Source organism: Triturus cristatus, chromosome 3_2 (assembly GCF_964204655.1).
Source record: "Triturus cristatus chromosome 3_2, aTriCri1.1, whole genome shotgun sequence".
NCBI classification, from domain to species: domain Eukaryota; kingdom Metazoa; phylum Chordata; class Amphibia; order Caudata; family Salamandridae; genus Triturus; species Triturus cristatus.
The window spans coordinates 872,862,874-872,877,243 of NC_140584.1; the positions used below are offsets into that span (position 1 = coordinate 872,862,874).

The 14,370-nt window shown below is 47.9% G+C and overlaps 1 protein-coding gene across 4 annotated transcripts in view; it reads right to left on the reverse strand.

The window, feature by feature from the left end:
• EFCAB5 (EF-hand calcium binding domain 5) overlaps positions 1–14,370 on the reverse strand; it is a 592,664-nt gene that overhangs the window by 127,645 nt on the left and 450,649 nt on the right. For all 4 annotated transcript variants that reach the window (XM_085649237.1, XM_085649235.1, XM_085649236.1 and 1 more), the window contains exon 11: positions 4,157–4,371. In XM_085649237.1, the coding sequence (XP_085505363.1) occupies positions 4,157–4,371 (215 nt within the window). The remainder of the gene's footprint in view (positions 1–4,156; positions 4,372–14,370) is intronic.

The following is a 14,370-nucleotide window of genomic DNA, read 5'->3' on the forward strand; positions in this document are numbered from 1 at the left end:
GCAGCGGTGTTGTCCATGAACACGCGCACTAGCCTTCCCTTAATGAAGGGTAGAAAGGCCTTCAATCCCAGTTGTATTGCAAGGAGATCCAGCAGGTTGATTCCGCCAAAGATCAGAGTCCTCTGATCTCCACCTCTTCCACATGGCCACCCCATCCCAGAAGTGACCCATCTGTCACTACTGTGAGATCTGGTTGGGGAAGGGAGAACAGTCTGCTTCTGACCCAATTGTAGTTTGTGAGCCACCACTGCAGATCTTTCATAGTTCACTTCGAGATCTGGACCATGTCAGAAAGGTTCTCCTGATGCTGTGCCCATTACAAAGTGAGTACCTGCTGTGCCCATTAAAACTTCAGTACCCGCATATGCCGTCAGGCATGAGTTACAAGCTGGATGCAGGAGGCAATGATTCCCAACAGCCTCAGGGTCTGCCTCCCTCAAAATCCAGGACAGATGCTGAAACATCGGAATCATAGCCTGAATATCCTGTATTTGCCTCTCTACACCACACTGTTTCCAGAACAGCTCCAATGAAATGGAGTGTCTGATAGGAAGTCAGGTGTGACATTGGCATGTTGATAGTGATCCCCAGTGAATGCAGAAGGTTCGCTGTAGTCTGGAGGTGGGAGACGACAGCCTGGGCGAGCCCACCTTCAACAGCCAGTTGTTGGGATAGGGGAAGACTGGCACCCCTGATATCCACAGATGAGCTGCAGCCACCGCCAGCTCCTTGGTGAAAAATAAAATGGTAAGGCCAAAAGAGAGCACACTGAACTGAAAGTGCTTGTGGCCCCCCATGATCCGCAGGTAACGCTGGTGGGAAGGCAGTTCGGGAATGTGGAAATAGGTGTCCTGCAAGTGTCCTGGGTCCAGGGCAGACAGAACCTGAGCTAACATAAGCATTTTGAATTACTCATTCTTGAGGAATTATACAAGGTGCCGCAGGTCTAGGATAGGACGAAGGCCTCTGTCCTTTTTTAGGGACCAGAAAGTAGCAGGAATAACAACCACAGTCTACTTCTGCCACTGGCACCCTCTCTATGGCACCCTCTCTATGGCTCCCTTGTCCAAGAGAGTCATGACTTCCTTGTGGAGAAGATATAGATGATCCTCCATTAGCTGGTCATGAGATGGTGGCATGGAGGCCGGGGTTGTCACAAAGGGGAGGCAGTAGCCCCTTCAGAGGAGTTGCAAAACCCATCTGTCCATAGTTAGGGCCTACCAGTGGAGCAGGTGATGGTGAATATTGTCGCCAACTGGATGCCCATTCTGGTCGTGGGGAGATTAGGAGGGCTGCAGCTACTGGGGGATGGTAGACTGACCAGACCACTGGCTGCCTGACCCACTAGGCTTGTGGGCTCGGTGGCATTTGCCACGCAGAGGCTTGGGAGCATGCACAGCTTGGTGGCTGGTAGGGAATTAGTGTGACTAGAAGCCCCTTCTGTAGCCACGAAAGGAGGGAAAGGCAGATAGAGGGTGACCTGGGGCCATAATTAACGTCCATGACCTGGCAGTAGCCCGACTGTCCTTAAAGCGCTGCAGTGCAGAATCCGCCTTGTCTCCAAAGAGACAGGTTCCATCAAAGGGCATGTCCATAAGAGAGAATTGGACACGCCCCAAAAAGCCATTCATCCTCAATCAGGCATGGTGCCTAAGGCCACCATCAATGAAACTGCTCCAACAAGAGAGTCAAAGGATAGTGGACTGCGATGCATCTCTCCCATTGGCCTGAGAGTATGGCCTGGGCCTCCACCAGAACTGTTGGAGGCACTGGCGCAACCGTGTCCCACAGAGCATGGGAATAATGGCCCAAAAGGCATGTGGTGTTCACAGACCACAATGCCAGCCTGATGGAAGAGTCCAGCCTCTTGGATTCCCTAGCCGGGGGAGCAGTAGGGAATGTGCCTTGGGATTTGGAGGCTTGGGCCATCAAGTTCTCCTGGATAGGTTGTTGGGGGAGGATGTGTGGGTCCCCTGAGGTGGGGCAATGGCAGCAGGTGATCGTCCTATTCATAGGAGAACCTGTGTGAGTTTTGGAACAAGTCCCCAAAAGGAAGTCAATGAGGGCATCATTGAACGAGAGTAGTAGTTACGAGGGGAGTACTCCAAGTTACAGCACCTTTGTCAAGACGTTAGTCTTGACTTCCACGGATGGCAGCTGAAGGGAAAGGACCTCAGCCACCCTCCACACAACCATGCAATACGAAGCTTCCTCAGCTGTATCCACAGTTGGGGGAAAGCATACCAGTATCTGGAGAAGTATCCAGTTCTCTGGCTCCACCCAATTTATCACACCAGTCCATGTTAGGGTGTTCTTCATATGGCTGGTATGCCTCGGGGTCCAGCAACCCCTCCCATTCCTCCTCAAGGCCTTACCCAAGGAAATAAGACTCAGGCTCCAATCTAGGAGGCAAGGATCCTGTTGGTGCTGGGTAAGACTCCCCTTCGGCTCCGTATCCAAGTCTGGAATCAGAATTGGGATGGCACTGCCGGTGAGGGCCGGTGCTTTTAGGAGCTCCAACAGCAGGACTGGCGTTAGGGAAGGTCAAGATGATACAACTGGTGCCAGTCCAGATCCAGGAACGGATCCTTGGGGCCTGACCGGAGCTGGGCTGGAGCCGCTGGTGCGGAACCAGATGGGGCCTCTCATGACCATGCAGGGCCCGAAGGCATGCAGGTTGGGTCGACCCACCCAAATATGAGGCGCATCGCCTCATAAAACTCCTTTAGTGGGGCGGGGGTCGCTCCAACTCCCGGAAAGTCAGGGAGGCGTGGAGTCTGCACAGATTCAGGTTCTACCGTGGAGCCAGGCCCACATGTTAACACTCCCTTGTCTTGTTGGGCAAGGAGAAGTCGAAGACCTCTTAAACTTCTTTTTCTTCTAATGTCAAGACTTACCTGAATGCCCCTAGAATTTAGAGTGGGCGACGAGCTCAGACTCCACGACCGCTCCCGGGACCTTCCCCTAAACTGGGACCTCAAGTGTTGCAGTGTCGCCCACCAAGCCACCATGAGCTAGAGGGACCACTCCTGCAAGACCCCAGGATACATGGTGTAGCACTCAGATGATGACTTTGGGTCGTGGATGCGCTTGAGACACCACAGGCTTCAAGATGCAAATCCGTCACCTACATCAGTTGATGACAGGCTCCACAAGACTTGAAGCTGGCTTTACTGGAGGACATCCCTGCCACACCAGGAGGAAAAAACCTCAGAGTCAACAAAAAGTTGATAAAACCCCCGTCAAACTGTGACTGATGAGGTAGCTCTTCTACGAATCAGCGTTGGCTGGCGCAGAAAGAAAATAACTAATGTCAGCGTGCCTGGGTGGTACCTATATAGGTGCTGCGGACGTTATTTCTGGCACTGACAACACTGTTGAAGCACGCATAGCCAAACGTCGCCATCTACCGGTGCGCAGGGATACTGCTCACGAAAAATCTTCCGGATCCAGTCTGTCACCTGAGAAATTCAAATGTAAGGAATCTGCGGCTAGAAGTTACTATCAGATGAAAGAGGTGCTAGAGCTAATAAAAGAGACAGCTCAGAGAGATGGGAAGGAAGCTGTGAGAAAAGTGCAATAAATAGATACGTTAAAAAAACAGCTATGAGGTGGACAAGTAAGAAGATAGCAGCTGAAAGAAAGGAAGTTAGAGAGGTGATAATGTGACAGAGCTGAATGGGAGACAGAGCAGTAATACAGTTTAAAAAGAGAGAGAAAGTGGTTATAAGAAGACAGGTTCGAAAATAAAAGCTGAGGGAGAGGTGTGGAAAAGGAAAGATAAGAAATATGCAAGTGATATTAAGATAAGACAGGTGAGAGGGGGAGATAAGTGAAAGAGGTGAAAAAGAAATAGTCCAGCTGAGAGGGGAAGATAAGTGAGATATTATAAGGAGATCAGAAAGAAAAACAGTTGAGACACAGGCGGAGACAGGAGGGTGAGAAAGAGACAGCAACAGGTGAGAAATACAGATGAGAGAGAGATAATGCAAAATGACTAACAGCTGAGAAACAGCTGAAAGGATGGTGACAATGGGTCAATCGTCATTTGACATCAATTCCTGTGATTTCATTGGGGGTAAAATGGCATGTGATGTCACTTCCGTACACCTAGTATTTTGGTGAATCGACGTTGCTGACAGGGAGGTACTCTTACCTTTTCCATCCGCTGGAATTTCTCCTCCTCAGTCTCCATGTACCCATTCCGAATGAAGGCAACCAACTGCTCTACCACTGGCAGGGAGGTCTCTTCCGCCAGGAATGTTTCCATCAGCTGCACAAACTGGGGCAGATTCAGAGAGCTCCTGTCAAAGGCACTATTGACACGTGGAGGCTCCCAGGAGTGGATATCAGTAATGATGGAGCGCAAATCTGGGCAGGGGGCAGAGCAAGAAAGGAAAGTAGAGAAAGCACAAATTTGGTGATCAAACATGATCAGGTTAAAATACATCCAGGCCGGCATAAATGCAGCCTGCTCATTTCTAATATGAAACTGCTTCTTGGTTAATTTTAACCTTTTTTTGGCCACAAGCTAGCAAGTATGAAGACCCCCAAGAGCTAAAACATGATGATCTTTTCCAAGGCTCATCTGAAATATCACTTCCATGCCTACAGAACCGTTTACCTTCAACTGCCTGCAGGTGGCAGCAGCAGATAAAGTATCTGGGATCTGTCATATCCAAACTGGGGACAGAGCCACCTGCGAACGCTACAATTGTGATTATGCGATATCACATTATACCAAGGGCACTGGAAGTGTACTAAACATATAGGTCCGTTCCTACCCTACAGCAGAAGCTTCATGTGGCCAATCCATAAGAATATTTGTAACAGTACTTCTGTAGTACTACTTCACGTCTTCGTAAATGTCTTTATAAATCGGCTACAAATTGCCCAATTCCCTATGAGGAGTGGATACTCGCAAACATTTTTCTAGGGGCCAAAAGGTGTGCTGTGTGATGTGACCAGGGGCGGTGGGTGAGATTTTAAAGTGGTGGGGCGCAAACGAATTAGCATACAGCACCATAGCGAGCGAGCGCAGCGAGCGAGCCCGAACCCCAAATGGGGTTTTTTTTAAAAAAAAAAAGAAGAAAAATCGTGCATTTTCAAGCAAATTTGAGAAAGCAGGAAGGTTAATAAAGCAATTGTGAAAATGCAGTTATTACATTAATAGATGGCATAACATAGGTAGCTGCTTATTCAGTATTACCACAGAGCTTCATACATTCTGTCCTATTATGCTCAGGTGCTGAATTCAGACTATAAGACTCATGGAAATCTCAGCTCTAAGAGTAGAAGAAGTTGCACAGCAGTGTAATGGTTGCCAGGCTCGTTCCGCAGGTGGCGGAGCGTGGTATTAGCATGTTGTGCTTAACGCCACGCTCCGACATTCCCTTGTAAATATGCCCCTAACTGTGCTAGTAATAAATATCACTGGATTGTAATTAACAGCTCTGGGAAGAGAATACATGTGCTAGCATATGACAAATTCTCCAAGCCAGGAGAAAGTTTACAAGGTCCAGAGTAAACATTAAATGTCACTGAGCCAGGAATAAATTAAACGGAATTGCAACACTCTAGGCGCGCTATCACAGAGGAACTAGATGTCACCAAAAGACCCACGTCAGCGGACCAAGAATAAAATCATAAACAGATTCGCCGGGCCAAGAATAAACATCCTTGGACCTCGAATAGATGCGCCATGGGGGAGACAAGTTGTTGAACCGGAAACACATGTCGATAGACACGGTTAGTTAGCCCAGAGACACAAGTCACTGGATCGGCGACACCTGGCATGGAATAAAAATAAATGCTCCACTGGGTTGTGAATAATGTTGCTTGGAGGGACATAAACTTCACTGGGTTGAGAATAATAAATATTTTGGACTCTGATTAATACACGTCAATGGGCTGGGCATACGCATCACTGGGCTGGAAGAAATTTCACTGGGCCAGGAAAAAAAAAATATTCTTTGGGCTGATGGAAGTTTCAGAGAGCTACGAACAAAGAACATTCTGCCGTAAAACACGGGCGGAAAACCATTAATACGAACAAAGGGCATAGCTGAACGAGAAATAATTACACAGCCAAAACCTGTTCCTTTAAAGCAACTTCAAAGTGCCTTTACTCCCCATATTAAAAATAGATGACTCACAGAATTAGTTTAACCCGTGTGGAATAAAAATATGCATAAGATTTAAGAATGTAACTGTTCAATTACTGAGGCATAACAATGGGCAGTCAGCTCTTTGTTTTGAAATGAAAGCAACCACTGCAAGGGGTTGTCACATGGTCAGCGCTCCGACTCCCTTTGATTGCTGGTCTCATGTGGCCATAGCTTTGCATCAAGGTTCACCCAGGGGCTGTGGACATTACTGTCACCTTATTTGTTGCCCTGTCTGTATGTGCGAGAATGAAAGTAAAACCGGCACGGTGCTGCTCGTGAAACGGGCGCCGCGCTGGTAAAGCATGTTTACAGTTATTATTAACATATGGAGCAGGGCAGTTTCTGATATTTCAAATATCTTAACTAACTAGACACCCTCTGCGGAGGAACGCGAGTGTAAACATTCCGAGGATGAAATCATTATAAGGAAGGGCGGCTATCACCTGGGTCACAGGGGACCCTCCTATCCGGGTGACCCCCCCCCGCCGGTCTCCCTCTCGCCAGTGGCGTAACGAACGTGGGTGGGGTATGCAAAGTACATGGACGCCCCCCCACGCACCGGACCCAAACAGGAGCTTTCAGGCTCGTCCCTGCACAGTGCTGGAGGGGGCCCTCTGGAGCTCGCCCCCTCCCGTCCCGCGGTCCAAAGAAACTCAGACGGACACCGCGGTTCCACCCTGACCATCGACTCACTGAGCTGCCTGAGCCTGCCTCCATTTCCAAGCACGGTTCCTAACACTTACAAATGATATTTTATTTAGGTAGAGACAACCCCAGTCACACTTGATTACCAGAAAAGTCGTTGATATTAATATGAATGTCTAAATAATGAGGTATTTTTATATACCGCGTCGTGCAACCGTTCTGCCTCTTCTAGGTGCCGGATCTTATTTCATGACACCCAAATATCGACCTCAGAAGGATGGAAGGCTGAGTTGGTTTTCACAGTGTTCGAACTCATCTCCTACAGCAGCTAGAGTTTAACTCGCTGAGCCATTCTGAGAATTTAGATTCCAGTCAGCCATAAGGTTTGGAAGCTTATAGCGACCACCTACCCCTTATAAAGTATAAACCGAGCAGGCTAGTAGTATCATGTTTAATTCACAGCGCTACGAAGCGCTTGAAGCTGTGTGACAGCAAAGTGGAGACGCAAACGATGTAGAAACAAACATTTACGTAACTCCAAGGAGGGAGCCAGCTTTTATTAGTAGTAGTACAAAAGTCACCCAGGGTCTTGGGAGCCCAGATAAGTTCCTAATGGTGCTGTCTCAGGCGAGACGCCTGAGATGTCGTATTTCGGTCTTTGAACCATGAAGGTGACAGAGATCTCTCCCGGCGCTGGCAAGTACAGTACAAGGCTGACAGGGCACGAGGTGACAGCGCCCTGATAGATTTATTTATACGAGCTTATCGGAAGTGAAAGGAATGCGAGCGACACTCGATGTGCTGCTCCTTGAGAGATGTTCACACCGGACACCGGCCGTGGGGGGGCTGGAGGCCTCGCCGCGGGGGAGGAAATTGCCGCTACTGGAGGAGGAGCTCACCTTGACATCTAGCAGGGCCGTCCGAGCCCTTATAAAAAGTCAGCCGAGAGGGCTCGCGCACCACACTCAACACGTCATTGAACCTGCTTCCTGCACTGACAAGCCTCAGGTACACTGGTGATGAAAGCCCCGGCGCTCCTCCTGGCGCTGCTCTGCAGCCTGTGCTCTGCGGCAGACAGCGGGGAAGGTAAGAAGCGCGCGGCGCTCTGTAGTTTGAACTCTTAGAAATGCCAGGCAGGGTTGTAGGCATACATTATTGTGACCATTACATAGCTAAGAAAACAGGTATCACTAGTTTGGACAGTCATGGATGAAAAACAACGCAACACGTCTTACGGTTCAACCTGTACAAGGGCCGCCCTCAGGAAAAACCTCAGGCCACACGTGTCGTAGGATGACCACGTGTACACAATTTCCCTCCGTCCACAGTCCGTTGAGGCTGAAATCCGTTGTCCGGTTTGATTCCTTTAAGTACACCGCCACGCGAGGTGTGTGTGGCGCGGTGACGACGGACTGCCAGTGCGCACCTGCTAACGATGATGGCCAATCACTGTTCGCATAAGCCACAGTGATTGGCCATACCCTGCGTGGCACCCAATGCCTGGTTTGCAGGCTGCGCGGTGTCTCTCAGCCAATCCAGAGACGCTGCAACATTAGCAGCGCCTGAATTGGCCACAGCACCGTGGGCACAGACAGGGCTCGCCCATAGGAGAGACCGGGGGCTGCTGCATGAAGCAACCCTCGGCCTCTCGGGTCCCCCTCCCTCGCTCTCCTAGCCACTGGCTGACTGGCTGACAGTGCGCATGTTTGGCAGGGTCATAATCCAAACTCGAGTATGCGCCTACGCGCCGCTGGCCTTCAGTGTGCACTGTCACTCAAACGGAGTGCTCGCCCCCGGCCCCACCCCCTTCATCGGCCGGTCCCACGCTATTGTAAGGAAAGGAAAACTGACAGCGCTGCGTCACTGCTAGTTACGTGAGCACTGCAGCCGCGGGTCCAAGCAGGGCTGGCTGGTGGGGCTACGCCCCTACGCCCCAATGGACGCACCGCGGCTGGATGTGACCGAGGGCCACATTGATGCCAGCAGAGTGCGGTCGGTCCAGGGGTAGAGGTGTGCATTGGCCGTAAGGTGGGTGTAGGGGAAGCAAAACATATTCTTCTGGTTGCTGAGTTGCACAATTTGAAACCAGAAAACCTGGGATTAATCCCGACTTCCCCACTTTACCAAATTGTGTGATGCTAGGAAATAGTTTTACATCACTTTCCCTCTTTTGTCTTCATTATCACATATACCAGGGCTCGCAATAAATGACTTCAGGATGTGCTCTGTACAAAACCTTCTCCTGTGTTTGTTTTAATAAACTATAATGTTTTACTTGTACATTAGGAACCCAGGCCCCCTAAATAGTGCACATAACAACTAACTTACCTCTTTAGATCACTATTGGCGTTGCTATCAGGGTGAAGGGAAGAACGAATGTTTCTAAATTCAAGATTGAAAACTATCACTTTAAAAATAATACTTCTCAATGCACTGATATTATCTAATGTACTAAAGTGAAAGGCTCCTGAAAGTTAATTAAATACACTTTTTACATATTGAAGAGACTTTATCATATTTTTACACTTTTGCTTCAAGATGGCTTTAAAAATGAAGGTGCTCCTAAAGTTAAGTGGTGCAGGACTCACTAGTTATTTCCTTTCTTGAACACCAATTAACCTTTAAATAAATGCCTTCCTGTTTATTAAAAAAACAAAATTATTATTAATATCTCTCTAGTAAACAGCTGTACACCAGAGGGCCAGCCTCAAAAGGTCAGGAGGCCGTACTTTGAGTATCACTGGTATATGGTAAAGTGCAGAGATGCACAGTGCTTTCTGTTTGTAGTAATTGTATATGAATATTCCTCGAATATTTCCACTTGACATGTTTTGGGACATTTCAAAAAGGCATTTATCAGTATGTGATGTAATCACATAATCAGAAATGCCTTTGTTCACTTGGCCCTGTGTGGCAGAGAAACAGAAGTTAGCAAACTGTGCAACACATTGTTGGTAGTCAGAAGGCCCTGCTTCATACAAAGCCTAATTATGAGCTTTATAGAAGTAGTGTAGACTAACAAGTGGGAGACTACAATCACCCCCCCATATTTCACTGCGTTGTATTTTCATATTACAAGCAAGATAAACCCGGCACAATACTCCGATACGCAGGCCGTAGCGGGCACCGGGCAATCCCCCGGTGCGCCGCACGGGTGGGGGCCGGTTTTGGGCCCCTGGGGGCGGTTTTTGTTACAGGGTTGTTATTGCAGCTTAGCTACAAAATCGGCCCTGTTAAAAAATTGGCAGAAAAACCAGCCCTGACAAAGAGCTCGGCGGCACCCCCAACCCTCTGGTGGGGGGGGGGGGGTGGCCGAGCACTTTGCCAGGGCCGGTTTTGGTTCCCAGTCCGGCCCTGCAGCGGAGTATGCAGAGTTTTGCCAACTCTGCGCTCTGCTGGGAACGCAGAGTTTAGCAAAAAACTCTGACCCCGCGGCGTAGTGGAGTTTGCCCTGCCACTCACCCCACTTTCTGGCTTACCAGGTCACGGCGGTGCATCCGTGCCCAGCCCGGGCTGTCCTCCTCCTCCTGGCTGTCTCCAGTCCTCTCCACTCCAGGCTCGTCCGACTCCCCAGACGCTCTACGTCATTCTTGGGAGGACTGTCCTCCTAAGAGTGACGTTGAGCATAGGTGTATTGTTTTGCCTGGGGAGTCGGACGAACCTGGAGTGGAAAGAGGAGACAGCTAGGAGGACAGCCAGGGCAGGGCACGGATGGGTGGCAGCAGGGGGCAGAGCGGGGCAGAATTCCACAGAGTTTTTAGCCAACTCCAAGGAATTCTGCAAAGTGGACCTCGGCCAACTCCGCCCACCCTTAGTTTTCACATCAGAATATGCCTGTAATAAAACTATGAACACCTGGACTGAAAATAAGCTACTGCAAGCTACTTGTGATAAAGGAGTGCTTGAGGCAGGCGTGCAACACCCATTGGACACACAGGGCTTAAACCCCCCCGTCGTGTGTGGCGCCCGGGATGAGACAGCTTCCCGGGTACACACACAGCCGCACCCGAGCACTTCACAGGTCTTTAAAATACCATTTGCATGTTAATGAGGCCTTGCTGTTGTTTCACCACTTCTAAGAGCCCCTGCAGCTCCACTCTGCCTATTGCTTAAAGATTCAGCCCCCCACCCAAAAAATGTTCTTAACCCCCCCCGAAATTTGGCTCTAGTTGCGCCTCTGGCTTGAGGTCCATGGAGGCCTCCCCTCACTGTGAAGGAAGTTGGTGCATAGGGCCCAAGCCCTGTCTGTGTGTAGAAGCAGCTTCTAAATTAAACTGTCTCTTTACAGGGGCCGCGTTACACTTTCCTTAATTTCCAAATGTAAGTACTCTTAGGCAGGCTGCAGGAGTGAGCTATGCCTGTCTGTCTAAGGAATGAAAACCATTTCTTTCACAAGCATGTAGAGGAACTGGTTTGATTTCTTTACATTTCATCACAGACGTAGCTTTGGGGGGGAGGGGGTGGTGTATGGGCTGTGAGACCCCCCTAATAAGTACTTAGTGGCTGTCAGTGGAAGCCGGATGTGCTCTGCAGCAATAGGGATATCAAGTTGTTGTTGCTGCTGACTCAGTAGACGTAGGCTAGCCAACATATTAACAGGGAGCATGGAGCCAGATCCGAGCCTGGCTCTACAAGCCCGAGAACGAGCAGAGACATGAAAGTATTTGACATGTAAATCACACAACAAACATCATGTAAAAGATACGATAAAGTCACTTTAAAAAAAGAGAATGGGCCTGATTTAGATCTCGGTGGACTGGTTACTCCATCACAGCAATGATGTAAATCCCATAGGTTATACTGGGATTTTAAATTCCAGCAGGCGGGATATTAGTCACAGTTGTGGCGGAGTGACCCGTCCGCCTAGATCTAAATCAAGCCCTGTGCCTTTAACAAGTGGCTGCATTGCAGCTTAGTACTTTAAATCCTATCAATGCACTGAAAGGCATTTATAAAAATAATAGTTATAAAACCTCCCACCCTGACAACAATGCTGCTACAGGAATCAGAAGCAAGTCAGTTGTTGCGTACCCTATATGTGGCCTACATCATTATAAATGGAGCAACATTGTAGTCTGTTAAACATATGAGGTTTTTGTACATCGCACTTCCTGAACTCAAGCATTTGAAGGCACTCTCATTTGTAATATTGAAAAAAAAGAATATCGATGAAATAAAATATTTGGCTAGAATCACACAATTGTTTTAAAGTGGGGAAGCTGGGATTCACCCAGATTTTCTGGTTTCACTTTATACAATGCAGCTAATACATGGGTATCTCCTTCTCTAATAAAGTTTACATAAAGGTCACTGCTTTGTCATTAATTATTGGGACATGAGGTTCGAAGCTGGAGGCAGGTAAATGCCACATGGAAGCTCAGCTTGGTTTGGGCTCAAGGGTCCAACACGACCTCAAGATGAGTCAGAGCCAGGCATCTGACTTGAGATTTCAATAGCTCACACAACTAAAAGACTGGGCCTTGAATTGCAGCGTGGCCTACGGAGATGCTTGTGATGCGCAGCTAGAGTCGGGCATGGATCTGATTGGGCCCCTGCCAAACACGCACTCCACATCAGTATGCCGCCTGCAGGGTTTTTAGTGAGTTGGCTCTTGCCAGGTCTCAGATGTGGCAGTAATTAAAAACTTTGTAATGGGTCCCTATCATGTCCTAAGCTCATGTCCTTTGCATGGAAATACAATACTCGAATCCCCAACAGGAACAGTAGAAGGACTTGAGGTAATCCATAACAGCAATGCAGTGTCTGTTTACTTACATTTTAATTTCATCTTCCAAGCTCTAAGAGTATTTGTTTTTTAAAATATATTTTGCATTTCTGTAGGCTTCTCATGCAACATTTGGCTCTTTTGTGTGAACAGAGTTGCTTCGAGGTGTCTGGGTGAGTTCCAGTGGTGGGTGAGTGTTCATGAGGGGACACGAGTGACATTTCTGACGATGAGTCTGAAGTCAGAGTGTCATAAAGGGGTGCGAATTTCATGCAGATGCAGTCTGGGTTACAAAAAGTCCTACTCTTGCTTCCCAGCCTAAGCTTGGTCTGCCAATGTTAGATATGGGCTTTTATTAGCCTACTCTTCTGGGCCTCTCTGCCATATATTGCTCTGGGAAGGAACTGGACTAGAAATTATTGACTACGCTACGCCGCTGCCTTTCACTAGTGGAAAGAAAAATATGTGTTTTTCTAGATGGACTGGCACAATGGACGTCATTTAGGGGTCTCCAGTTTTTGGAATAAAGCAGGTCCCGCCTTTTTAGCATCCAGCAGGTTGAATTCTGGGGCATGTTATTTTTAATTTTAGCATTGAGAATCCCAGGATCCAAAGTGCTGTTGGCTAAAAAGGCAAAAATGATGGAAGATGTCACACATGGCATGCCATGGTGTCACATGCCAGTTAAGGAGGGTATCAAAAAGCCCGCCTATCTATTATATGGGATAAAATGCGTCCTTAATTTACATTATAAAGGATATTGCAGTTCACCTTGGAGTTCAGTGACCAATATAAAGGCACTGGGCCTGCAGCCGTCTGCCTCCGTATGGTCACCTCGGTGACTCCTCAAAGATTTGCGATATCCTTATAACGTACTGAAGGGGGTATGCTATTCATATATAATCCCTGTATACCCTCTTTCAGACGCCATTCTAGTCCAGGCATGCCCCAGAAGCTGCATAGGGCACCAATAGCTAGGAGTAGTAACTGGAGAGGAGCTAATTTCTTCCCTGCAACCAAAGAAGTATGTCCACATGCTAGTGGTCTTGGCTCAGACACGCCACTCCACCTCAGTGCACTGACCCACAGTTGCTCCATTACAGGAACTATGGAAGGAACGGCTGCAGGATGGGAAATGTTTTGTAAAATACAACAACATTTAAATACAAATATTTCAAAATATGTCAGCAGCAGGAAACATTGAAATGAGAGGCCATTTCAATGAAAAATGTGATTTCCGTAAAAGGCAGTGTCCTAGCACACTAAGCTCTAGCCACATATTTGGGAGAATGCTCTCCAAAATACCCAGCTAGACACACACTAAGCACCCACCATTATCCTAATGAATGGGCGTGGTTCATTACTACACTTTTTGTAATACTTGGATTTTTCACGACTCCTATGACTTCAGTGGCATAAGATTGATGTCAGCACCCCTACTCTGAAATTGTTTCAGCACCACTGAGTGTTGTGTGTGGTGATTGTGGGCTGAAAGCAACTTTAGGGCAACTTTCTCTTTGTATACCAAATCCACTAATGATGTTATATTTGCAATTTCAGAACGATTGCATGATCTCAGTTGCCTTGTATGTTACCCGCTATATAACAGGAAGCTCGTCAAGATGCTAGAAAGTTGATGCTCTACCTGGTTTGGAGATGTGTAATTGTATAAGGCATCATTGGCCTGTGAGGCCCAGAGCCATATCAGTTTTTCAGAATATCTCCAAAATATATATTTCCATGCAATGAATCGGAATGGGAAATTATTTCTATTATTATTATTTCTAGTTAGTGGTTATCCTGAAAATAAATATGCTATAACTCCAGCCCTCC